The sequence below is a fragment of the Metarhizium brunneum genome, chromosome 6, assembly GCF_013426205.1.
Source record: "Metarhizium brunneum chromosome 6, complete sequence".
Lineage (NCBI taxonomy): Eukaryota > Fungi > Ascomycota > Sordariomycetes > Hypocreales > Clavicipitaceae > Metarhizium > Metarhizium brunneum.
The window spans coordinates 2,000,805-2,026,184 of NC_089427.1; the positions used below are offsets into that span (position 1 = coordinate 2,000,805).

General features: G+C 52.7%; 7 protein-coding genes across 7 annotated transcripts; 5 read left to right on the forward strand and 2 right to left on the reverse strand.

The window, feature by feature from the left end:
• Nucleotides 1-3,809: 3,809 nt before the first annotated feature.
• On the forward strand, nt 3,810-7,640 carry G6M90_00g099590 (uncharacterized protein; the record flags this gene model as incomplete). Its single annotated transcript, XM_014690904.1, has 1 exon — nt 3,810-7,640. One exon carries the CDS (start codon nt 3,810-3,812, stop codon nt 7,638-7,640), a length of 3,831 nt encoding a protein of 1,276 aa, XP_014546390.1.
• Nucleotides 7,641-8,668: 1,028 nt separating this feature from the next.
• G6M90_00g099600 (uncharacterized protein) lies at nt 8,669-9,409 on the forward strand (the record flags this gene model as incomplete). Its single annotated transcript, XM_014690903.1, has 1 exon — nt 8,669-9,409. One exon carries the CDS (start codon nt 8,669-8,671, stop codon nt 9,407-9,409), a length of 741 nt encoding a protein of 246 aa, XP_014546389.1.
• A 1,782-nt stretch (nt 9,410-11,191) lies between these two features.
• G6M90_00g099610 (uncharacterized protein) lies at nt 11,192-13,003 on the forward strand (the record flags this gene model as incomplete). The annotated part of the gene is made up of 4 exons (XM_014690902.1): nt 11,192-11,251; nt 11,366-11,995; nt 12,054-12,203; nt 12,254-13,003. The coding sequence occupies 4 exons, from the start codon at nt 11,192-11,194 to the stop codon at nt 13,001-13,003; spliced, it is 1,590 nt and encodes a 529-aa protein (XP_014546388.1).
• A 2,496-nt stretch (nt 13,004-15,499) lies between these two features.
• On the forward strand, nt 15,500-15,787 carry G6M90_00g099620 (uncharacterized protein; the record flags this gene model as incomplete). The annotated part of the gene is made up of 1 exon (XM_014690901.1): nt 15,500-15,787. One exon carries the CDS (start codon nt 15,500-15,502, stop codon nt 15,785-15,787), a length of 288 nt encoding a protein of 95 aa, XP_014546387.1.
• A 992-nt stretch (nt 15,788-16,779) lies between these two features.
• Nucleotides 16,780-17,777, reverse strand: pcn1 (Proliferating cell nuclear antigen; the record flags this gene model as incomplete). The annotated part of the gene is made up of 4 exons (XM_014690900.1): nt 16,780-16,797; nt 16,861-17,150; nt 17,249-17,678; nt 17,736-17,777. 4 exons carry the CDS (start codon nt 17,775-17,777, stop codon nt 16,780-16,782), a joined length of 780 nt encoding a protein of 259 aa, XP_014546386.1.
• Nucleotides 17,778-18,627: 850 nt separating this feature from the next.
• G6M90_00g099640 (uncharacterized protein) lies at nt 18,628-20,864 on the reverse strand (the record flags this gene model as incomplete). The annotated part of the gene is made up of 5 exons (XM_066131565.1): nt 18,628-19,292; nt 19,356-19,807; nt 19,958-20,436; nt 20,520-20,746; nt 20,816-20,864. The coding sequence occupies 5 exons, from the start codon at nt 20,862-20,864 to the stop codon at nt 18,628-18,630; spliced, it is 1,872 nt and encodes a 623-aa protein (XP_065987709.1).
• A 2,210-nt stretch (nt 20,865-23,074) lies between these two features.
• On the forward strand, nt 23,075-25,108 carry G6M90_00g099650 (uncharacterized protein; the record flags this gene model as incomplete). The annotated part of the gene is made up of 1 exon (XM_014690898.1): nt 23,075-25,108. One exon carries the CDS (start codon nt 23,075-23,077, stop codon nt 25,106-25,108), a length of 2,034 nt encoding a protein of 677 aa, XP_014546384.1.
• Nucleotides 25,109-25,380: the final 272 nt, after the last annotated feature.

Genomic DNA, 25,380 nt, shown 5'->3' on the forward strand with positions numbered 1-25,380 from the left:
CGCGCCCATTCACCCAGGTGCAGTGTGGGTATAAGAAGCGTATTTGACGAGACTCGACAAGGTGCCACCAATAATGTCTCTATCGCCAAGTCTACGCTAACGTGCAACTGGTAGACGATTTGCTCGCATACGATTCCGAAACCCCCCTCTTTCCCCAAAACGAATGACACCATGGCCTGGCCCATCTTGGTGGTTGAAGCCGGCCGCGTCTAGTCAGGGCCAAACTACTAATCAATTGTCCGCCGTTCGACCGACATACGTGGGCGCTCCCCCAAGACTCCAAGAGTCCTTTGTCGGGGGCATGGATTGACCCGCAGGCCTGTCAAGCGGGAGATGGAAGGGGTAGAGAGCGATGCGCTAGCGGATTGTCGTCTTCCGAGGCCAGGAAGATTGAGTTTGCAATCTACGTCTCGACACCACCAGTTCATTCTGAATATGCAGCACAGTTTCCACGAAAGCGGTCAAGCGAGATAAAGCAAGCTCGACAACCAATGTAATGGATGACGGGGCGCCCGCCATGTTGGAATATTCAGCCACGAACGGCAGTACGCGCGCGCAAGGCTGTGTGTGTGTCATGGCTGTAGAACAGGCTGCCGTTTATTGGGATATTATGGGGAAGCACAGCGAGCATGGCGACACGGCGACACGGCGACACGGCGACACGGGACATTTTGCTTTCTTCCCGTCCACTCGGGATCTGCCCTTCCTGGGGGCTGAGATAGAAACACAAATACATACATGACAGAGCAGATATGGACGAGCTGAAGGGTCAGGACACGGCCGCTTTCATGGTATGGAACGTCTCGGCATAGCTCATCAGTCAAGGTGTGACAGCTATCGCTGTGCCATGGAGCCCAATGGATGGACTTGACCAGTGTATGCAGTACCAGTATGTAAGTATGTACGGAGTAGTGTCTTCGATACGCCGCACGGAGAGGAGTTTCGGAGCGGACTTGTTTTCTTTTTTGTGCGCCGGTTGTGAGCGCAAGTACGGAGCAAGACCCAACCAACCAGACGGCCCTTGGATGATGCTGAGCCACAGGTTTTTCATGACAGACGACGATGCCCACGCTTATGAGAGAGGGAGAGAGAGACATGCGGAGGAACATGTCGTGCATAGCACCCTGCGTAGTGCTCGAGGGTTTCTCCGTGGACGCAAAGGGCAGGCTCTCAAGCCAAGCATACATACATAACATGACGATGTGCGATGCGCCAACGACAAAGGAAACAATGAGCAGGAATGCAAGAGGAGCAAACATGTGCAATAATACAGAGTGCTGTACATACAGGAACTACTAGACAGTACTAATATGGTAAATCATAAATGCCATGCCATCGTGGTGTCAGCAAGCGGACAATCTGGATGAGGCGAACATTGAATCCTCAAACCAGAAATCATCATCTTGGTCGGCTCCACCGTTGACGGCCCTGGAAGCCACAAGCTCCGTCTTCGAGCCCGCCAGTCCCGCGCCAGAGCGCTGGGGCAAGCCTCTCCCAGGAACAGGGGCCGCTTGATTGCGTCCGGACAGGGGCAGAACCTTAAGATTGCTGGGAGGGTGGACGGATTAGGAATAGCTGCAGTAGCGCCGAAGCCGCTGGCGGACACATCATCTGGATGGTGAGGTGTCGATGAGGTGTGAGGTGTGAGGTGTGGGTGTCGCCTGCCGATTTGGCAATGCCATTGACCACCAGAGGTCTCTGGGACCATCAACAGAGTGGAAAGAACTGCAAATGCAAGTGCAGATGATGCACATGCGGGCCCGCGAGAGGACCGCGACACGCCCGCCAAGGAGACAAGTGACGCAAAACATGCTGTGCGCGGCTGGTTGCGAGCAAGGCCGGGGCCGATTCAGTCATGGCACCACCAGCCGGTTCAATGTTGTAAAGATTATCATGCGTGTTCTGACCAAACGGGGCACGCCCCCCTCTTCGAAAGAAGAAAAGAAAAAACCAAGACACCATAGCAATGCTAACTACCTAGGTACCTGGGCAACTACGAATACGGAGCACCTAAATTCACACTAATAAGTTCGAGTACGATTAAGATTAAGATGAGAGGGGTCAAGAGCAAAAGCAAACGCACAAGTACAAGCAAAAAGAATCTGGGCTAGACTAGACGGGCTAGAGCTAGAGCTGGTAGTTACTAATAGCCCGGTATGCCGAGATGGAATTCCAGTACATTAAATAACTAAGTGACGGGACGGCACATGGGACAAATGGGATACTCGTACGCATAATAAATGTAAACGGCTGCGGTTGCTACGTTTGTCTGCGGCCCTTTGACCGCCTCTGCTCTGTGCTGGCTACATGTATGTATATTACTGCTGGTCTTTGGTTCCTTCACAATCCATCTTACCCCCGTCTTGGGAGCCCTGTTGGTTTGGAGCTCCATCGATCCCCGTCATTCCCGCCGAATCCATAGCACACGAGTTATAGCCTGCATTGCTCCGTATTCCATTTGATGGGCCATCTTCTCGAGCCGTCGAGTCCCGGCATTGCCTCAGAAAAGGGTCCGGTCCCTGCCTCGTCGGAAGAGCTGCGGGCTCACCCAAGATTCCGTCCATCCGCGCAGCCCATCCATCGTCAGCCACGACGCCAAAACGGCGTCATCTTGATGAGTACCTGGGTGCCGAGGTAGGCTGCAACGAGACGGCACAGCACGTCGCAGCACATCGCAGCACAGGGCTCTGCACGGGGTGCAGGGACAATAAAAAAGCCATCACACCAGACTCTCTCTGCTTGGTCTAATACGGCCAGAGCTACAGCAGCCTTGAGAGCGGGAGAGGGATAAAAAAAAAATAGCAACTCTGGCGACGTCTGGAGCGTTTTGAAAACCCGAATTGGCCCAAAATTGAGCAAAGCCCGCACAGCACCAGCCGCATAAGACGGCTCTCAGCTTTCTTTCAGCCCTGGTGCTGCTGAAAAGTCTCCCCCCCCAAAACCCCTGCATACCCTAATTAAGATCCATCGTCAAATCTCCTTGTCTGACTCGGCTCCCTGGCCCCAGGGGAGCAGCCTATTACACGTCACTCTCCAGCACGGACAGACGGCCAGCACAGCTCATCTCCGGGTCCCGAATTGACCAGTTGATCACCACGGGGCAGACTTGGGGTAGGCTCTTGGGGCAAACTTGGGAGGGCTCGGCCTTGTCGCGTTTCGTTTTTCAAAAGAGGAACAAAAAAAGAACAGAGAACACTGACTGACTGACTGACATTGCTCCCCTCTGAATCTGCCTCTGCTCCTGGACACTGGCGCTTGGCAAGGCGGCTGGACGTTACTTACTACTACTTCACTGCCATTTCCCCTCTCCTCAGCGTCACAGGAAAGCCATCTTGTCTTCATTGCCTTCTCACTCTTGGACCTTACCTTTCCCCTTTGGCACCCCTGCGTCCCTGACCGACCAGGCTATTAGGGTAGCCGACGAGTCAAAAGAACCGAGTTGGAAGAAAAGCAATTGCGTTGTTTAGCCGCCTGGTGTTTTTTCCCTTCTCCTTTTCTGCCGGTCCTTTTCTCCATTTACAACGCCTCTGGGACGACGACGACGACAACGACGACTCTTCTCTCTGCCGGCCAGAGATCCAATAAAAAAAAGAGACGGAGAGGCGCACGCACGGAAAGAGAAGCAATGCTCGGCTGAACCGTCAATTTGCCACTGAGTCCTTTCGCTTTGCGCCGTGTGACGCTCTTGTGACAAACGGGCATCGAGGTAATCTCTTTTTTTCTTGCTCCAATTGCCCCGTCATTTCTCTCTTTTGCCCCCCTGCTCTTCTTCAACAGCGAAGAAGAGCGAGGCATTGGCTTCTGGTGCCATGGGTGCAACTGCTGTCATGGCCCCGACTCTGCAGCTCTCGCAGCGCCCACTTTCTGCATCTGAGCTCTTGGGCCCAACCGATGTCCTCTCAGGCTCATCTCTCCATCATCGCTCCGTCTCCGTTGCTACCGGCTCGACTTGTCGAAACACCGGAACCGACGACCTGAAAGTCCCAGAGCTGGACCTGGTGGCATTTGACTTGCCGTCTTTCAATACCGATTTCAAACTCGACACTCTGGTCTTTGCCAATGATAGAGAGCCTACTCCCGTCGCCCAACCCAAACTGTCTCCACAACCCGAGGTAGTGGAAGCTACAACGTCTGAAGCGAAGCTGCCCAGACAAGCTTCCATAGCTCGGAGCAAACGAAACTTGCTGATTGACAGACCCCGGTCATGGCTGATGCCTACAAGCAAGTTTGCCAAGGAATTGCCAAATACGAGTGACGGGGGCGGCCGCCTAGAATCAAGCGTGTCTCTTCAAAAGCCCATTGCTGGCACCACATCGACAACGGCGACGACGACGACGACGACGAGGAGGACATCACCACCTTCTCCCCTGTCGGGAAGCTCCGAAGGCTTTGCCAATTTTGCAAGGCGCTCCTGGATCTCACGCTCTCCTCGTCCATCCTCCCCCAAGCATGCGTTCGAGCAGTCCGTTGCAGAGCAGGTTCAACCAGGCCGTGAGGGGCTAGCCCGTACATCCACTGTCAAGGCATCCAAACCACCAGCCCGATTACAGATCATTACGAATAGCGGCGAGACGACTGAACAAGCAAAACAGCAACCAGAGAAACTCAGAGCAACTGCGAAGCCGTTTACGAGGGCCACGTCATACTTTTTCAAAATCAAAGGCAGACACCAAAACGCCTACCTCGGCCGGGACGGTGCGGAATCTGACCACAGTTGCGGTTCATCAGCCACCAGCCTTAACCGTACCTCCAACAGCATCCGTACGAGCGCCTCCCCGTCCATCTGCAGTGATGGTAATACCAACACGCCCATTACCGATGAATCCTGCAACGAAATGACGCCCAAGGTCCGTGACCCGCTGTGGTCGGCTTTCAAGACTCTCGATGTTGAGACGAGGGCCTTTGGGTCCAAGCAAACCTCCCACCGTGTTGCCCAGATCCATTCGGTTTTGCTACCCTTTTTGAAACGTACACGAGACAACCCGTCGGCCAAAACGATTGCCCTCGAGGATGTTGAGAGGCGAGCCATCATTCTCAACAAGTGGTGGATGTCTCTGCTAGATATGCTCCATGGGCAGTTGCAGCAGCCCATCCCTGGCGTGGACCGTCCCGTGCTGCTGGAAGCCGCAACGATGCTCATGATGCGGCCTGAATGGCGACGGGCGACCACGTACATGCAGCCACTGGCGGAACGGTCACCCTCGGAACGCGTGCGCTCACGATCATGGACGAATGCCTCAAAATCGACGACGGATGGCTCCGTCCACTCAGACATGTTTGCCGAATCTGCAGAGCACAATGTTCGGACCATGTTTGTGGCCAACCTGGTCAAGCAAATGGCCTATGTCGTGGACAAGATGTCATTGCGCCACGCGCCTTTAAGCTTGGTCAACTTTTCCGGGAAGACGTGTGCCTACGCCTTCTTCTTCGCCCCAGGAGTTGCCGACGTTTTGCTGCGGCTCTGGGGGCTTACGCCGGAGCTCATCAAGCGAGCCGGGACGGAATTTGGGCTCCCTCGCAGAGACGTGGGTGAAAGTGACGACATCACCGCCCTGTTCCCACCCAAGTTGGGACCGTTGAGTTGGACTTCGCCTAGAGCCATGTGGGACGCTCTCAAGAAAATTCCCAAGATGCCGTTGCTCGTGGCGAGAATACCTTGGACTGGTCCCTGGGTCGGTCGGTGGAAGGGCCGAGATACCGACCTCTTCTTCATCTTTTTCAAGTATTTCCACGTTCTCTCGGACCAGTTCATTCCCCCGGGATTGCCCCTCACGGAAAAGGCTCGGTCGCCCGCATTTGCCCTGGTTCATGCACAGCTATTGTCCATTGTAGACTCGACGATTCACCGACAAACTGGCATTGAGCCCGTGGCGTACGCTCCACTAATTGACTCGGTTAACGGAGCAGACTCGGCTCTGCCCATGCCTCTCCCACCACCGAGTAATGCAATCCGGGTCATGGGCGAGAACAGGCTCGTCATCTTGCTCAAAGACTGCTTGTTCGACGATGGTCCGGAAGTCGCAGGTGCCAAGCATACCTTTGCCGAATCGTTTGCTGCCACACTCAAGGCGGCCGCAAGCAAGACGTCGCTGTACGACAACTCTGCGTGCTTTACACTTTGCGACTTTTTGGAAGAGATCTTGATGGTTTACCATGACTTCGAGACAACAGCTGCTGCCCCAGCCAGCTACATTGACTGGCCTTTCTGGATCGAGGTGTGCAAACGCATGTCGAGCTCAATGAACACCATGTCCGAAGTCCGCATGCTGTCTTTTGTCTTTACCGTGTGGGATGCCATGGCCAGAGACTCGCGCATGAAGGCGGCCGTGTGTTTAGAGTGGCTCCTGGCCGAGGAGTCGTTTAATGCGTATTTCAACAACTGGTGCCCCATGGTTCGAGCTTACTACCAGCGCCTTATTTGCTGGCGAATGTGTCGATACACTGGTGGCTCCGATGAAATGGACATGAATATCTACCTCGCGGCAGCCGCACGACTCAAGACCAACTGGGCTCACTACTTGTACTTGAAGCAAACCGCAGAAGAGACGGGCAAAATAGCTCCGTCAACGGCACCCATGTCCCCTGCCATGGGCAAGAAGTTTATGATCATTCGCCAAGAGGCCACCTCGCCGAATCCGGGCCTGTTCATGGGCTTCGACACATTCGCCAGAACCACAGCAACATCATCGAAATCCAACCACCAGCTCCTGCTTGGTATCGATTCCCCAGACACTGGCGTACTCGGCCGCAGCGATAATGGAAAGAAGCGTTGGTCGCTGCTGGGGAAAGTCCTCGCAATTACGTCTGGGAACATTCAACCAGCCGCCGTGGACGACGAGTATGGACGGACACCACCGGGTTCAGCGGGAAGCGACACTAGTAGCGTCTTTGGTCGAAAGCTGGCCGACCCGGCACCCCTCATTTCATCATCCAACTCGGGAGGGCGCCTGACCAAGACGGGCCTGAAAGTCTCCTCCCCATCTTCAGACGATGGATCCTTGGGATCATCTCCCGTCTACGACGAACAAAAATACACCTTCAAGTTTGTCCTCGGGTGGCAGCAAGCTCCTACTCCCGCTCGTGATCGCGTCCTGACGAGACCTCGCCTGCCCATCTCAACACAGGCGCGCATCAGCGCGAAGAATCACAACGTTCTCCCGTCCCTGCCTCCTCTTCCGCCTCTTTCGCGGGCCGATGTCACAGCCCAATCACGTCCGGAGACGCCCAAACAGGATCGCGCACCAAAGGAAGGCGACCTGACATCTCTCAACGCCTCCGTTGAGGAGTGGCTCCGCAACACGCCGACTGGCAGCTTGGGGCTTGGACCCGGCAGCCGACGAAGCAGTGGTAGCGTTGCCCGACGGGACGGCGGCACACCGGGCGAAACAACGACACGCAACAACAACTTGTCTACTATCAACACTGCCGGCGACAATAATAGAGAGCAGCTTACGAAACCAGTCAAGCCTACTGGAATCTATGCCAAGAATTCCGTGTACTGCGGTCGTGCCCTTGCAGAATGGGCTCAGGTGGTTTCTGAATGCAATATTTTTACCGAAAGACGCCAGGACGATGGTGTTGAGCTACTGGCCGATATCGAAGTGCCTCACCTCGGGGTGGACGGATTCCGCCGCGGGTAAACAAACAAAACAAGTCGCCATCTAGGTGACGGTGGTTACGGATGTTGATGGGGCAGGGAAAACTCGCCCTTTCTTGTACTCATTATGCCTGTTGTGAATGAACAGCATACAGTCTACAGGATTGATTACAAAAAGTTTCTTTTTAAATTTTCCATTTGGTCATATATCGGGGCGTTCCGGACGATTGGGGGTTTTTACACCAGCCGAGACTGGTTTTGGATGTTATTCTATTCGACTATATCGATTGCTTTCTGGCACTCATCATCTTGGCATGTTCTGATTGAGCTTGGCTCTGCATTCTGTTTGTTTTTATTATTTGATTTGTTTTGCGTGCCTTGGCACAAGAAGCACACACAGCACAGCGCATATATTACCCAAATGGGCTTGGACTAGATACCCAGAATGAACGCAATGGATGATTTGACATGCAGTGCATTGGCGATGCTGCCCCCTGGCATGTGATGTTTCTTTATAAGTAGGTCGATGGACCGTGATGTGTACAGTAGGTGTAGTAATCTGGCGACATCAGTACGAAACAGTTGGCCACATGGCACCGGCCATGGCGTCATGACATCCAGCTATCTAACCCGCACTGCGCTGCGAGACATCCATATCACGTCTAAAAGCAACAATTCCGACTCAACAAGTTGGGCGCGATCTCGAATATGAACCGTCTCAATGTCACTGTGCGCGACAACAGTCCAACCTAAACTTCCTAATTCGGCCGCCTCTTCCATTCTGAGTGGCCAGCCGTGCCAGTCCCACAGTCCCCAGGCCGACCGGCCCCTCAGCTATCACCCACCCCGCTTTACACCTGACTAACGAGAATGTTGTCTGACAGTCAGCCGCCATTTGTGTTCACGCCCTCTCCAGGACATGCTCTTGGGCCTCTTGTTTTTTTATTTGGTCATTCTAGCCTCTGTCTCTCCTAGATTCACATCCTTCAACGCCTGTTGACTCAAGTCGGCCCCTTTGTTTTCCGACTGCCCACATCCGTCCCCCCTGTTGTATGTACACCGAGAAACGCGATGCCTCACTATTCAGAAAAGAATCTATTCCCCATGCAAGGCGGCTGCCCATGCGGCCACGTTCGCTACCAAGTCAAGCAGGCGCCGCTGCTCGTGCACTGCTGCCATTGCACCTCTTGCCAGCGTGAGCTCGGCACCGCCTTTGCCGTCAACGCCATCGTCGAGTCGGACCGGCTGGAGCTCCTCCCGTCTGCGCAGCCTGCTGTCCCCGGATCCAAGGGCGCGCTGGGGGGCGCTGCATTGACCGGCTTCAACGCGACGTTTGCACGGCTGACTTTGTCTGATGCCACTTGCGGGCCCGTCGGGGCAAAGACTGAGGACGCCGAGCTCCAGGCCACTGCAAAGGCGGACGCGGACGCAAACGCCTCCAGGGACAGGGACAGGGAAACCGGCACGGTCGAGCTAGTTACTCTCCCGACTGAGTCGACTGTTGGGTTGACGGTTGCGCAGTGTTGCGTCTGCCACTCTGGCCTTTGGGCTCACTATGCTGATGGGGGTCCTTACACGACGTATCTTCGGGTTGGGACCCTCGATGCCGCGCATGAGATTGATCCCGATGTTCACATTTTCACGCGCTCCAAGAGGGATTTTGTGGGGTTGGTGGATGGAAAGCCTCGGTTTGAGGCGTATTACAAGACGAGGGAGGACTTTATCCGTGACGACTGCAAGGGCCGGTATGCTGCGCTGGAAGAGAAGACGGGTGCGTACATGGCGGAGTTGAGGGCCTCATTGGGCGAGTAGCGTTGGCTTGGGGGTATGATTTGGCTGTGAATCCGTACGTTTTGTGAGATTTGCTTGTGTACTGGGGGACTTGAGTATGTGATGTGTTTATATTATAGTGTCATCATTGTTGTAGCCTTGTGTCCCGCTTCGTCTCCACGAGCTCCCTTTAGAAGATGAGAGTTTTAAGGCACGTCGCGTTTAGTGGCGCCACTCGAACGACGCGAGATTGTATTAGTTGAATGAGAAACGGTGGTTGGATAGAGGTATTATTACGTGTATACTACACAAACCAGTGACTGGATGAGTTTGCGGCAACCGACTCCGTCTGGCTTTTGGTGCTGTCGTCCCCAGAAGCACAGACATGACATGCGAGTTGCATGGTTGCAAACATGTCATTTTATTTATGCATGCTGTGGTTATTACCGTGATTTATGTGACCAGTCGCTCTCGCCTCACGCGTGGAGATTTAGCTGGCATAACCGGGGAGCACTACATCATTTTCTGGGTCAACACCTCCATTTGCACCACCAGATATGATGTTTCAGTTCGATTAAAGGGTACGCTGGCTGGGGTTGAGTGCTTTGAGTAGGCTGGTTTGCATGAGAGCGCCAAGCATTATCACTGCCGCGTACTTAAGTAGGCTGTTGTGGTGGTCATGGCGATGTGTTTGCTGTTGTGGACATAGGTCGACTTGTATACCTTGGTAGGACAACGATTGATAAAAGAGGAAAAAAGACTCTAGATGCTTATAATATTCGTTTTGATTCTTCTCCATCTTGTCCTGACAAACTTGAGGAAGAAGCGACTGGAAACAAGTGCCACCTCACACCATGACGCCCAGTCGGATTCCAAGGTCAACGTCATGTTTGGTACATGTGAATGAGTAACCACCATGGACATTATGGAGGTATAGAAATTTGATATTTATTGACAAGAAATAGGAATGAAGCATCTGTTTTAGTAGCTTGGAGGCTGGGACATATAACGCCGATTGGGCCCAGCCGTATTGTGGCCTTCAAGCAAGATGACGACTCTGCATGCCTGGCTAACAACCCCGAATGAGCTGGCAGTAGCTTCCTTGGACGAGGTAAGCGTGATAGTATGAGCCTGCCGGCGCAAAACTCGAATCAAGCAGCTCAAACAGACTCTTGGTGAGATGCTACAGCGAATGCGAGAGGCGATTTGCCCTTGAATGTAAAGAAAGGATGACAATGGCTTGACGCGAGTCTGGCAAAGCACCATTGAAAGGGGAAATTGCTGCCTGGCGCTCAATACATGCACGGCACTCTTGCGGGGCCCTGCACTGGCGAAGCAATTGGCGCTGTTCTGACGACAGCCGCTCAAGGGCCGAGGGTGGACGATGGATGATGGCTGGGGGCTGTCAACGGTTGGACCAGGCTGTATTTAACCAGTGTTCAGCCAAGTGGGCACCTGACTAAAAGCTGTTGTGGCTTCAATGTTGGTACTTAGTACTTTTAGCGTAAAGTACCCGACTGTCATGGCGCGATGCCGTAAGATCAATTGATGCTGCCTGGTCTGGTGGTATATAGTGCTGGTACTTAGATACAGTGGGTGTACCTGGTGATGGGGCCAGTCCGCAGTGCCATGCAGTGTACTCCGTACCGGACCCCTCCAAACAGCATCTCCAGTCTGCGTTGGACATCGAATGCACTTTCCGTTTGCCTCATGCCTCTCCACCAGCAGGGTCATCGACATTGACATTGAGGGTCGCGGTTATTTCAATTTGCACAGCGACAAAACCACCAAAAGGCTAACCGAGCTCTGCCGGGCGCCGCCACTATGCCCAACACTGGAAGGCCCAGCCAGGACTGTCACCTGTGTCGTCAAAGACGTGTCAAGGTTAGTTGGTGGTGGTGACATCAGCCCTGCTTGACGCAGACCGCCTCAAACGCAGCACCATCCATCAACACCACGCGGACGGCCTACAATACAGCCGCTAACCCTCTCTTACAGTGCGATCTCGGACGACCCGGCTGCCAGCGGTGCGTCAAATACCGCGTGGAATGTCCAGGATACAGAGATCAACACGACCTGGTCTTTCGCAATGCCAACCCATCGACTGTCAAGAAGCGCAGGAAACGAGCGACGGCCAAGGAAGGAGATCAAGATGATTCTAAAAGCCCCTCACCGGCTGGCACCAGATCGAGCACGCCGGCTTCCCTTGTTAGCAACGGGGAAGCTACCTTCACCTTCGATTCAAAAACAGAACTGCTTCCATTGCCGGGCGATACCGTCTCGACACCACTGACGACAATTTCGCGGCCCTTGACAGAGCACTGGACAAATCATTCCGTCCCAATCATTCTCAACGTATATTCGACGCTCGACTTCCTCCACAACATTTACCGAATCAATCCTCGGAACGGGCCGTTGGTCTGGGCTGCCCATCTCTTCACCCGAACCTACGTGACAAACATTCGGTACCCGGTTTCGGTATACAAGGAGTCAGAAGTGGAAAACCAACGCGAGCTGGGCACGTACTTGGGAAAGACTCTGAGCGCCGTCAACACAGCACTTAAGGAACCTGATGGTGCGTTTCGAGACGACGTGCTTGCCACAGTCTGTATCCTGGCAAATTATGAGGTTGGTGGGCAAAGACTATTGACAATGGACGAGGACATTGTGCTGACTACAGATGCAGCTGCTGGTTGGCTCACTAGGTCGCATGGAGCTACTGAGCCCCTGGCATCTACATACAAGAGGGCTTTACAGTATACTCAAGACGAGAGGTACCGAACAACTTTTGACGGCGGAGGGGAGGACTGCGTTTTGGCCGTGTTATAACATGGTGGTAAGTCTGGCCATGGTACCCTGACTGCATTGGAATCTCACAAAACACAGCAAATCCAAGCCCTGGTCAGCAACATGGAATGCCCGCCAGAGTCAGGCGAATGGCTGGGCATCATACGAAACAACCTTTACGACGGCGAAGGTTTTACATTACACATATCAGTCTTCATCACGAAATGCACACACGTTCAAGCTACCATCCTCGATTTGCTTCTTCGTCGCGATTTCGCAGCCGCAGAAGAGCAGTACGAGTCACTTGTAGCACAGTTGGCCGAGGCCGAAAAGCACGTCAACAATTACGTCAGGACGGCGACCGACAGTACCCACGACTTGGACGTCTATATGCGCAATCTTTACTACTCGGCTATCATCAAGGGCTACAGCTATCTCCTGATGTTGGCCAACTTCCTGACGCACTACGCACCTTGCAGGATAACACTGCATCAGCTTCGAGCACAGCGCACTCACTGCCTTCAAATGGTTCGAGCGGCCGGGCAATTTATAGTCGATAGTGTTCCATATTCACTAGGCCCTCTGGCGGCCGGCAAGGACAAGTCGCCAAAGGTGTTATTTGACGCCCTGAAGATGGTTTGGCCACTCACAGCTGTTTATATTGTCGGGGCTACCCTTGCAGAACAAAAGAGCGAGGCTGAAGCTGCGCTACTTTTCATTGGAAGAGAAGTTGGAGTCAGACAAGCGCTCAATACGTACCCGGGGAAGCTACTGCTTCCGCTTGAGGCCCGCCATCCGCTTGGATTGGCTCCCGACGACGATCCTACACCGCCCTTTACAGACAGATAGCCTGGGACATGGTCTCGACCGGAGGAAACGGCGATGCATAATTTCGTGTGTGGTGTTTCCATGTCGAATGGGTAGCCCAGGCGTCTCTATTGCAGTGTGTGTGCTCCAGCAAATAACACTTCACAACTTACGACACGCCTCGGTAGCTGGAACGAATATTGTTCAAGTGCGGCGTTGGCGAGGCATGACGATTTATTATACCAGCCTGCTTTTTTTTTTTTTTTTTTTTTTTTTTTAGATATAGCCATGACTGTAATTTTGAAGCAGGAAGAAGGAAGGGTCTTGGGAGAGTCAGGACTTGAAAGTGTTTCTCGTATAAATAACGGACGCTGTCGCATTTGATGCAGGACAGGGTCAGGCAAGGAATCAGCAAAGGAATATGGGACTACATCTAGTATCCTTGCGGACCCAACCCATCGTATCTTGCCTACGATACATGCTTGTCGATTTCGTGGAACTCGTGAAGTGTAAGTTTTATGACCTGACCTGTCTAAAATCGCTCGGCAGTTGCATAGATACTAACGGAGGGAGCGAAGCGTCATTAGAGTCTTGTCTCAATCGCGCTCTCAAAGCCCAGAAACCAATTCCACTTTGTCAAGCGAGAACTTTCACTTCCCGTCGGTCTGTCTCGCCTCAAATCCATGGGCTTATTGGCGCTGCAAATGAACTCGGGGCACGGGCCAAACTCCGCAAGAAACATCGCTCGACTGACATGTCCGGCTTGTTCAACCTCGAGGGAGGGAGCAGATCTGGCTTGTTGAAGGGCTGGGCAGGCTGGAGCCGTCCACTTCTTACCCATCTTGGTGCTCATCATCACCACAAGTTGTGGCAAAGCCGATTTTCCGTTAGGGTCCTGCCAAGCGTGGAGACCACTCCATACCGGATTGATTTCAGGATATGGATTTCTAAATGGCAGACTTCAGTTTGCTATTGGGGAGTGGAGGAGAAGAGGAGATTGACGTAACGACTTGAACTAACAAAGGTTGGCGCGGCAGGAGTTGGATACTGTCTTGCCTCTGTACCGGCTAACGCGGTCAGATGGACATGTCGGACTGATGTCATTCAGTAATACTAATGCCATGCTCTCTAGGCCATTTCAACATGGGATTTACATGACAGTGCGACCTGGTTGTTTTGCCGACGTCGTGGCGCTTACTGCATTACGCTAAAGAAAGCAAAAGACGGCTGTGGAGATGCAGAACGATGGACACCAGGCTCAAGCAATGGGTCTATGGACTGGAAGGACAAGGGCCGACTGGCGACACACGAGAGCAAAAAACAATGCCGTACTACTCCGTACAATAGTCCAGCTACACAGAACCGTGCCGCCACCTTCACCAGGATCTAGTCTTGGCCGTGCTGACAAGCGTCTTGGTGGAAGGCCCAAGGCGACGCTGCGAACACGAGGTTTCTCGACAGCTTGCCCCATTTCTTCCCAGGCGGGAATTTAGAATTTTTCTGCTGGTCAAGACTTTGTCGATCGCATAGTACGTGTACCCGACTCTGGCCTCGTGGGCGTTCTGCGCACAAGCACGAGGAGGACCCTTCGCGCCAAGCCTCACAAAAACCCGCGTCTCGTATCCGCCTTTGAAACGCATGCACAATGGGCTTTCCCTCCCAGGCTAGGGTCCCCGGTCCTCGCCCGAGTGAGGTCATTGTGCAAGAGCTTGGATCCAGAGAGAGACATCTGAAGTCGCAACCAACATCAACGATCTAATTGCTAGTCGATGCCACATAGCAATTGAACGTTGCAATCGGTCCAACTGCAGAGTTATCCTCCGAGCACTTTTCCAGGATGGGTAGCGACTCGCGAACCTTGGAGAGTGGATACGCAGATCAAGTTGTTTGATTCCCATTCCTCTTATCCCTCCTAGTTGGGAAATCGAAAATGATCTACTACCGAGTGGTCCATATTATTGGACCGAACGGTGCCAGTGCCAGTGCCAGTGCCAGTGAGGAACAATGCTGAGCATTTTCGCCAATCTTCCGACTGGGATGCTCACGCCAATCCTCTTGGCCATCGCGCCGTTCCCTTACTAGTCCCTCCTCAATGGAGCAACTGGAGGGATGGGGGCATCCGACGGCATTACTAGTGGCCGAGGAACGAACATTGAAACCCCAGGCCCAGGGCTGGTGATGGCGTTGATGGGCGGCCCAGAGCTGAAATGGGTATTTATCTGTGACACCACCAGTTTTCTTCGCCGACGACGTGCTACCCTCTGTTAATTCTTTGTTTCGCCATATGTGCACGCTTTCTGTATCATCTGCTCTGGGGACTTTCCTTTTCACCCATCCTTACTTTTCAACAATAACCTCTTTTGGTCTGTAGTGACGACTCCCCTCGGGCGCCGTTTTTGACATCTTCGCTTTTCCACCATCCTTGAATACGGGCACGGCCGTCTGTCCAGCTTTGTTGGAACGGACCAAGTCTCCCTTGACTTTACAAAATCTTTGCAAAAGGATAGTCATTTCTGTCCATACAACACCTCAGCATCAATGGCTTCTTTCGCCTCTCCGGTCGCCACTGGCACCCATCTTCAAGTTCCCGGCGCCACCTCCTCAGTCCCCGTGCGACCCAAGTTCAACTCTCACCTCACTTCGGATCGTCTTCGTGAAGGTGCCGGGCTCTATCTACCGCGTCTTTTCCAAGCACCCAGCAGCAATATTCGCAAGGGACGCATCTCTGTCTTCAAAGAGACGGGCCTCGACGACTTGACTGCTTCCCAAGTTCCTGTTGCTGACAAATTCCTGGCTGTTGGCACTGCGGTTCGGGATCGCTCGTAACACTCGGACGATGTCGTTTTCCATTCTTTCAGCTGAGATGGTGTCACAGCGCCGCACCATTGATATTCTGCACAGAGGAAAATGAACGAGGAATGACTGGCCATTCACGTAGCTGCAGGGCGGCTTGTGAACTGGACTTCACCCTCGTTTCATATTTTCATTTGCTGTTTACATGCGAGCAAGCTTTACCAAAATACGGTCTTCATTTCGCTCTACTTTCAGGCATTTACAACTTTATGCATTGTTTGCTGCACACCATATACTACTACTATTACTACTTGCTTAATATTTAATATCAGGATAGAAGATTTGCGATGGAATGAAATAATTGAAAGTGGAAGGGCAGTAGGCCGAGTACATACATATACCCTGTTTGCTTCGCAAACATCATTCGCTACGGCATTTGTATTTTAGACGATCAAAAAAGAATCAACAGCATATCATCAGACTCATCCAGTTGTCGAGTTGCGTACCTTGGCATGCCGTCCTGGCTCTTCATGGCATCTGTTTCGGCATAGTGAACGGCATCATCCAGCGAAAACATACCGAGAGTACCTCGGCGAATTTATACTGTATACGCCATGCGAGACGAGCGAAACGGACGAACCAGTTGGCATTATCCACTATCCACACCAAAACTACCCAGGAAGCGAAGCTCAATGCCTCTGCTACATGCAGCACAGGCGAGCAAGCTAGTCAGTACTCAATTGCTTCATAGCCATCACTTTGTCCAAGCACTCAGACAGCACAATCAATGGCCAAAGCAAACTTGATTCATTATCATACAAAGCACACCTCTTGTGTAAAGAAAGCTTCAAAGATTATCATCCATCCATCTGCTGCAGTCCATCGACTAGACCATCACATTTCTCGTCCGTAAACGCCAGTTTACAAGTAGTACGATTTTGCTCTTGTGATTTTGCTCCTTCATGCCTCCCGCGGCGGCGGGACACCGGGCTGCCTTGAAAATTTTTATTCCCTCCTTGGGTATTCTACTCGTCCTCGCCAATCTGTGAAATACCCACGGGTCAGCATCATTCTCAAACAAAACGCCGTTTTGAAGCAAGACATACCTTGGGCGCCAGGTAGAAGCGCAGATAACTGCTACCAGATACAAGGTACTCGACCAACAGGGGCACCTCGCTCGACAGGCAAATCTTGACCGTGGGCGACAGCGGGGCGGCCTTGCAAAAGTTGACGAGGTACTTGAGAGAAAAGGTCAGGGACACGGGCTCGACGAGGTCAATCTTGATATCCATATCGGGCTTATCGGTGTTGGTAGTGCTTCGGAGGGTGACGGAACCGTTGCCAATGTCGCCGTTGCAGGCAAATTTGATGCCGTCCTTGCTGGCCTCGATGCTGACTGCACACACACGCGCGCATGAGCGCGCATTGTTAGCGAGACGTATTCTCTCATATTATATCAAGCAAGGGACAAAGGGCGGGGGGGGCAACACGCACCAGACTCAGACATGGCAGCGAGATCGGTGCAGATTCGTCGAAACTCGGCGGAGGGCAGTTCAATGGTGGCAGCGTACTCAGTGTTCGGAATGCCCAGATGCTCCTGGTCAATATCCATGAGTTTGAGGTCATACTCGCTGATTCTGTCGTTTGAGCTGCTCTCAAACATCAAGTTCAGGACGTCGGGGGCATCCTCGGCCTTGATGGTGAGTACATCTTCGTTCTGGGCGGCGCGCAACACTTTGGTCAGGGACGTCAGGTTCACGCCGAGGGCAATGTTCCGGTCGCATCGGTAGGGCTCGAAGGAATCGCGCATTAGCATCATGGAGACGAGGGCCACGTGAGAGTTGTCCATGGCCTGCAGGGCGATGCCCGAGTCATTGCAGTCAAAGTTGCAGTCCTGGACGAGGTCCTTGATGGCCTCGACGACCTGATGGAACGTTAGTGAGAGCAACGACGACACGGCAGAGCGTGAATCAGAATGTACCCTTTTCAGGATATTAGCTTGTTTGAGTCGTGCTTCCAACATCTCTGCCAGACCGTTAGTAACGATGCTAGTCCCGTCGAAATCGCGTGATTCAACGTACTGTCTCGAATATGTGAGTGTAAGAGCGGGGAAAGAGATTCGGGGCGGTGAGGGTGTGCCGCCAAGTCAATATTCAAACGAGGGCGAAAGAGATTTGAGAGGTAATTCGTGAGAAACCCTAATTGCGATATCACAGAAATGGGTTACAGAAATCGAGTCAAAGTCAAGTGTGAGAGAGAAGAAGCAAAAGCGTGCAGGACGTGGCAAGCGGGCACTCAAAAATCACTTAACACGCGAGGGAAGTTGTGGGTAAATTGAGACGCGTCGTGGCGGGGCTCCTGTGTCGACTGTGTCGAATGGAGCTCGCACTCGGTTGTGACGCCAACATTGCGCGGGGCATTTGCCCAGACGTGTTGGCTCTTGGACCCGGAGCAGCGTCAACGACCGACTAGTCCTTGTTTAACCTCGTCCGGCTTAATCTTCTAAAATACAGAGTAAATAAAGCATGCCGCTATACATGTAGACAAAGTAGATACAGCCCATTAATATGGCTGGCGACGGCCGCAGGTTTTACACAGTCAACCCGCAGCAAAACTAGCCCTTTTTCGTGAAGCAGAATATTTCATCGACATTACAGGGAGAGAAGAAAGAAGAAAAGAAAACTATTTGCAGAGAACGTATCAACCAGCCTGACACCTATCCTGAAACGCTATCCATGGAAGCCCTGACATTGCCAACTTGCGCCTAGATTATGCCTGTGTACCGTTTGCCCAGACGATGCAAAATGAGAGATAGAAAGAGAGGAAGAGAGATAAAAGTCCACAGTCATCCATTTACAGCCGCTACATGCTGTTTACATGGAGATAACTCGGTTTGCTGGAGGGGCGCTAGCACGGGTCTTGGGCCGCAAGTTGATAACCGTCTCCAGCTCGCGGAGCATGCCCCTGGTGGCATCCATCTGTTTCCGAGCCTGTGCCTTTTGGTCGCGCTCTTCCTTCATCTTGACAATTCGTTCTTCTCTGGTAAGTGAGCTCTTTGGTCGTGGGTGTGCCACAGCCTCGAAAACCTCGGGCGTCTCTGGCTCACTCGGCTCATTCACGTCTGAAGCGGGCGGTGATTCGCCCGTCAGAGCCTTGAGGGCATCTGCCGCGGTGCCTTCACCAACCGTCGTCAGGCCGCTGAGGGAGCTCCTAGGAGACAAGAGCGTGCTCATAGATGACAGTCTCTTTTCGTTTCTATCGATTCCCAGAGCCAGAGCAGCCTTGCCCTCCTCCCACGCAGACATGAGTTCCTTGAGGTCTGCCCCAATGGATTCATATTGCGACATCAAGTTTGGCGCTAGTTCCGAAATATCGTTGGAGTCGTCTAGCGCGCGATCGGATTCTTCTCTCAGCAGGTGCAGCTTGGCCTGCAAGCCTCGGATGCCCGTTGACATCGAGTTTAATTTGCGCAACTGGGAGCGCCAGCGTTCCCTGCCCGGCGTTAAGGGACCCTTGGGAGTAGGAGGGTTAGGGAATGCTAGACAGATCAGTAAACACCTTTCTTCTAAAGTAGGAGATTGATGGGCCGCATAGTACTTACATTCAGCTTCCCTCAAGATGCCCTGGAGCTTTTGGAACGCAGCCTGCGTGGTTTTGTTGAGGTTCCGAAGCACTTCGACCGCCGTTGTCCACCGGAGCAGGTCGGATCCCTCGCCGTTGGCATCCAGGGCCAACAAGGCACACAGAAGCATTTTGCGTGTGGTGTGAAACCGTGCAGCTAGAATCTTCAGTGTCCGGAGTGACTCGGCGTCATCAAACTCGCCCTCGGTAAATCCTTGCAGAGCATCAGACATGTCCAAGTCGTTGATGTCGTACATGTCATAGTACTTTTCCAGCTCTGTTTGCTCGGAAAAGCCCTGGACCAGATTCGCCATTTGCATATAGGCATCCAAGACATCTGCAAATGAACTCTTTAGTGCCCTTCGTAGGCGAACGCATTTTCTGGCCTGGTTGCGATCCTCTAGTCTGGTAATTGGGGGCAATGGGGCGCTGCTATCAAAATGGTTAGCACCATGTGATGAAGACCCGAAAGAAAGAAAAATACAAAGGAGGGGGGAGAGTGTGTGAGAGAAAGAGAAAGAGAAAGAGAAAGAGAAAGAGAAAGAGAAAGAGAATAGCAAGCATGAACCGGCGGCTGCGTACATTCGATAACCACGAGAAACAAGCTCTACTTCCTGGACAAGCGACAATGTAGCTTCCGATGCGCTATCAAAATCGTTGGAATTGGAAACAAAGGTGGCAATCTCGGCCAAGGATTGCATTCGTCTGTAGCGAAGCCACTGCCGTCGCATGTATATCTGACCAAGAAAGGCTGCGGCCGCACACAAAACCAGGAGAAATGCCAGCCGTTTCCGCGTGACATACGAGGGCGCGTTTCCAAGAACCCAGCTTAGAACAACGGCAATGGCAAGGGCGCCGAGAATGGAAGCAAGCATCCCCTCTGTCGACAAAAGCGGTTGGTTGTGCTTATCGTCGCTGTTCGCTCCGGGCACGCTGGGGGCAGCTGGTCGATGACCCAGGATCGAGGTCCCGCTTAGCAACTGCGACGCGATGATGGTGTAGCGAAATTGCTCGAGAAATTTGGAATTGTCGGCGCGATCGAGGCTCGCCACCACGGCAGCCTATGGAAGGAAATTTTGTCAGTTGGAAAGGAGCAGGTTTCACGATATACCCTCTGCGCTTTGCGAGAAGAGTTTGGCCGTACCGAGCAGTTCCTCCTCATAGATTGCAGCCTTGTTGCCCCGAGGGCCCTGGGCACGTCCGTCTGCAAGAGGGCCGGGGCTTTGCCTCGAAATCTCGATTTCACCATCGGTCGACCTGTAGGGGCAAACGGCGAGGGACTTGGCGGCGGCGACGAGTCGAACTCTGGCGAGGAAGGCCGTGGTGAGGCATTGACGGCGGCCCAGTCAGCCTCAGAACCGCTTCCCCCATCTACATTTCCGCATGCTGGCGTTAGAACAAGACTGTATAAGGCTGGATGAGGTTGGATGGCCGGCTTACCTTTGAGGTAGTCGGCTAGAGGCGACTCCTCATACACAATGGGTTCCATGTAGCGACTCTTGTGGTGCGGAGTGGGAGAATGACGGAATGACGTCGCAGAAGCGGTGACATGCACGGCATTGGAAGCACGAGGAATGCGCCCCAAGCCAGGTGAGGAAGTGCTTATTGCCGGAAGAATTGAGAAGAAAAAAGAAAAAGCAACGAGAGTAATCGGTAAAGGGTTGTCAAGTTGCGTGCTCTACAATACAGCGTGTCCCAATGACAAGCTGACTGGAGCAACGCAAGTCGACAAAATTATTCAGGGGACGTTGCCCCGAGATGGACGACAAGTAACCATTGGGTTCATATCCATGATCGCAGGCACGGACGGGGGGGGGCCTCCTTCCCTGGTGGTGTTTGTGGCTATGCCCGGAACGGCAGCGCCGTGCTTTGAACATTGGAGCTCCGGCCATTGACGGCCAACTCGTGTCTGCTGCATGCATGCTGAAGCTTGGTCAAGTGTTTCGGCAGCAGCGCGACAGGGATCATTCACTAAACTACAGGGGCCCATCGCCTATGTCGACCACCAGTGGCACCAGACTGCAAGGCTAAATCCCTGGTCAATTTTGACATGATGCATGTGCCAATTTCGCCCATCTCCGCAAACAATGCGCCCAGAATCATGGCAAACAAAGGAGGAAAAAAAGAAAAAAAAAAATCCAACACAGGGGCGCACATGCCAGGCACCTGTTTCTTCAACGACAAAAGATGGCCATGCACAGTACTCCGTACACCGAAGTAGAGGAGGTGGCCCGTTTGCTCAAAGAGACCCTGGTAGGATCGTCAGCCATGCCGAGGAACGTTCAAAGATCAAGTGTGATTTCCCCACACCAGATCGTCAACCCTTGCGTTTCACGGGAGGGACACACCCGAGAGCAAACATGCACATTGAGTTTGAATTAGACTTTGTAGCTCTTCGTTGGTCACGCGGCGCGCGTCGTATGTCGCTAGGACGTCGTGTGAAGCCGCCACAAGACTTGAGCGTTGTCAAGGTATTCAACATAAGTGGCGGATGCCTTTAATCAAGCTGATCCTTTTGCATTACAGTTCACGCTGCCACCATGCCGACACCCACGTGTACTCCGAACGGTGTTATCCTTTTCGCTAATGATAGAGAGCCCAAATATCGTCTCTTACGTCTCTTTGCCCACGCCGAGGTGTGACAGAAACTCGTATAGCGGGTTGGCGTTTATGGAGAGGCGAGGGAGCTTGGCTTCGACCTAGGACTCTCTGGTCTGGGAAAGACTGGAGGACGACAAGCTGAGTGGCCAAGTCTAGGCAGTAATTGTTAGGATATCTACCATGCTGTTGTCCGATGCTCGTTGTAAGTGAGGTTTTTAACGGCGATAGACGTCGAAAACCAGATAGCATCATCTTGGAATAAGGTGGATGAGAACAAGAGACACGTGTTGTGAAACTGGCCGCCGTATGGCGCCTAGGATAGCACGACAACGACATTGATTATCAATATTCCAGGAACGTGGTATGCCGTGATGTCGTTACTCTAAGCTTTGCCATTCAAACTTGAAGAATGGTGGGACACAACAGCTTTGCACATCGTCGGATCTGAGTTGCCTGTAGGCCATCGATTCCTTGACCGATTTTGTCATGACTGTCCGCGATTGACTTCTCGCTGGACCATTTTCTCGGACGTGACGAGGAGTGTTCAGCGTTCTTGGAACTGCCTTGTTCATCGCTTTATCATGTGAAGCTACAAGGTTCTCCGCCCGTAGTAAATCAAGGTTATGAATGCTCCATCCAAAGTAATTGCGGCTTTGTTGAAAGAGCCGGATAGTGATGAAGCGTCAACGTTGGCGATAACTCAATCATCATGGGTCCTGCAGCGTCATAGTCGGTTTTCCACATTTTGCGACGCTGAGAATTACTTCATCGAATAATAAGTCTTCAATTTTGGCACGCATTCGGCCGTGCTTCTGTCTAGACGAGAGGTATCCTGTTTCGAGGCGAACGACGAATGATGAGGTTAGCATGGAGATTATTGCAGTAGAAAGACACCGCTGGGGCCAGAATCGCTGGTGGTGACCCCAGGGCCCACACACACTCCGTACATAGATGGACACGGAATATTAGCTTTGCCGATCGCCGAAGATCAATGCAGCACCGGATCACAGAGCTTCAGCAACAGCAAAGCAACACCACGGCAAGCTGGTGTACAGCTTCGCCGATCCTTGAACGCAATTCCCCAATCGATCCGGCCCAATGCCTACGCGGTCGCCGGCGAAAGGGCACTCGCCCGCCATTGTGTCCAACATTGGCATCTGGGTTACCGACGCCATGCTTCTGCACGCAGTTGAGCGATACCAGCGAGGTGTCGTGGCATCATGTCGACGGATTCATTCCCACGCAGGGCCTCTCGAGAGCCGTCGTCGAGCTACGAGGCGACACATGACCGGCCTCATGCCGACTTCTCACCCTTACCCCCCCATCTGGCAATTTGGTGTTGGCCCCAGCTCCATGGAGTGGGAGGCCCCGACTACACAACAACACAGAAGACAAAAACGTGAGCAGATTAGCGTGTCAAACATGTTCAACAACTTAATTGGCTGGCTCGAAAACGTGGGCTCTACCGACAGGCCATTCATTTCACCCCCCAGTCAGCGATTCGAGGCGGGAGCCGTCTCTGCTGAGGCTCTGGCAATCAACCCAGCAGTCGAGGCTGTCGATGTTCCCGGCCCGATGTTACAAGAACCCACGTCATTGCAGCATCTCCCCGAGGAAATTATCAAGTTACGGTCCAGCATCTTCGGTTTTGACATTGTCGACAACAAGACCTTGTTCAAACTGACAAAAACATGTCGACAGTCTCTTCGCCGTCGGGTTGAGCGTGGAGACTTGTCTGTCGAGGCTCTGTTGGCAGCCTTGGAACCGCTGGATTCGGCCTCAAAAAGTCGCATCCCAACCGCAGAAATGGTGAATAAACTACGCGCCATGATTCGGCGCTCGATCCTGTATGCCATGGTGGACGCGGAAAAGCAAACTCCCCGGTCTATTTCCCCTGACCTCTGGTTGGCATTCGTAGGCAGGGTGTGTGCTAGCAATGGCGACAACCATGATATCCAACTCTTCTGGAGGCTAATGGCCGCTGTGCCTAGCTCAGTTGGAGAACGAATACTGCCCGAGCAAATACGCAACCTAGCGATTGCCTTTGTCACAGCCCAAGCCAACCGACACAACCTCTTTGGTCACTGGTCAGCTCGGGCTGCTAGGTTTGGTCAATCCTTGGAATCACTAAACGCCAGTCAACGCCAGGAGCTTGACGACGGCATGATAAAATTTCTCCTTCAACAGGATTGGATTTCCGAAAGAGCCCGACGGATGCGGTTTTCCTGGCTAGTGATCAAATCTTACGACAATCAAACGACCACCAATGAATTTATTCAGACCGTTCATGCCTGCAGCGGCAAAGAGCTCCAGTTACACGTTGTGCAGCTGTGGCAGGTCCTCGCCGCTCGACTTCATGCTATCGGAGCGTTGGATAACGAGGCGCACAAGCAGGTGCTGCAAGACGGCCACAACACCTCCATGAGCCAGCGGTGGACTTCGCTAGTGGCTGCTCTCATGACATCAAGCAACAGAAATTCGGCACTGCAGGAACTATGCACTATTTTGACCGAAATGGGTCAGTTCGACGCCGTGGTGCATGCCCTGACGGGCAAGCCTGTGCACCTTTTGCGACGAGATGTCATGGAGGCGCTCGCGTCTGCGTGTGACAACCACCATCAAGCGCTTCAGCTTTACGACTCAATCGATCTAAGACGTCAGCCAGTTCGAAGACGACCGTTGTGGGCTTGGTCTGTATGGACCAAGTATGTTGAGCAAATGATCAAGGACCCGACTGTACAGCCCATACGTATCTGGCAGGTCCTCAACCTCACCTCCAGACAAAATGAACCAACCGTGGAAACGAAAGCCAAGTCGCAACTTTTGGACCAAATGGGCCAGTGGTTCGTCGAAGCACAGCACCTCACTGACCGCCAAGTGCTGCGCAATGTCGAGAAATGCATCTCCTTGCAGCGCCCCTTGACAGACGGTGTCTCGTCACAGATGCTCGCCAACTTGGCGGATATTATAACTCGAGATCTGGACAAGAGCCAACGGGGCCGTACTTCCCGCATGCAGTGGCTTCTGAGCATGGTAGCTCAGAATCAGGGTCAGGAACAAGCGAGCAGGACTGCGTCGGCCTTGAATGGATGGAGGGCACAAATCGAGCCGAGAGGCAGTGAGCAATTGTAAATACGTCATAGTAATAAATATCATAAGACCAACCAACCTAGGATTGAATGTACTGTCACAGTCGCATTACGCCATTGTTCACCCTCATTCTTGTATTCTGTCGTGTCCCTGTATAGAGTAGACGAGTCCTGCTGCCTCAACCACCCATAAGCGGCCCTGTTTACGACAATTGGTGAAAGAATCTGCACGAAAAACAAGCACATGTGTATTCAGCTCTCAAGCATACCAAGAACCCGAAGAAAAGTCGGTGCCTAAATTACATCACATAAATA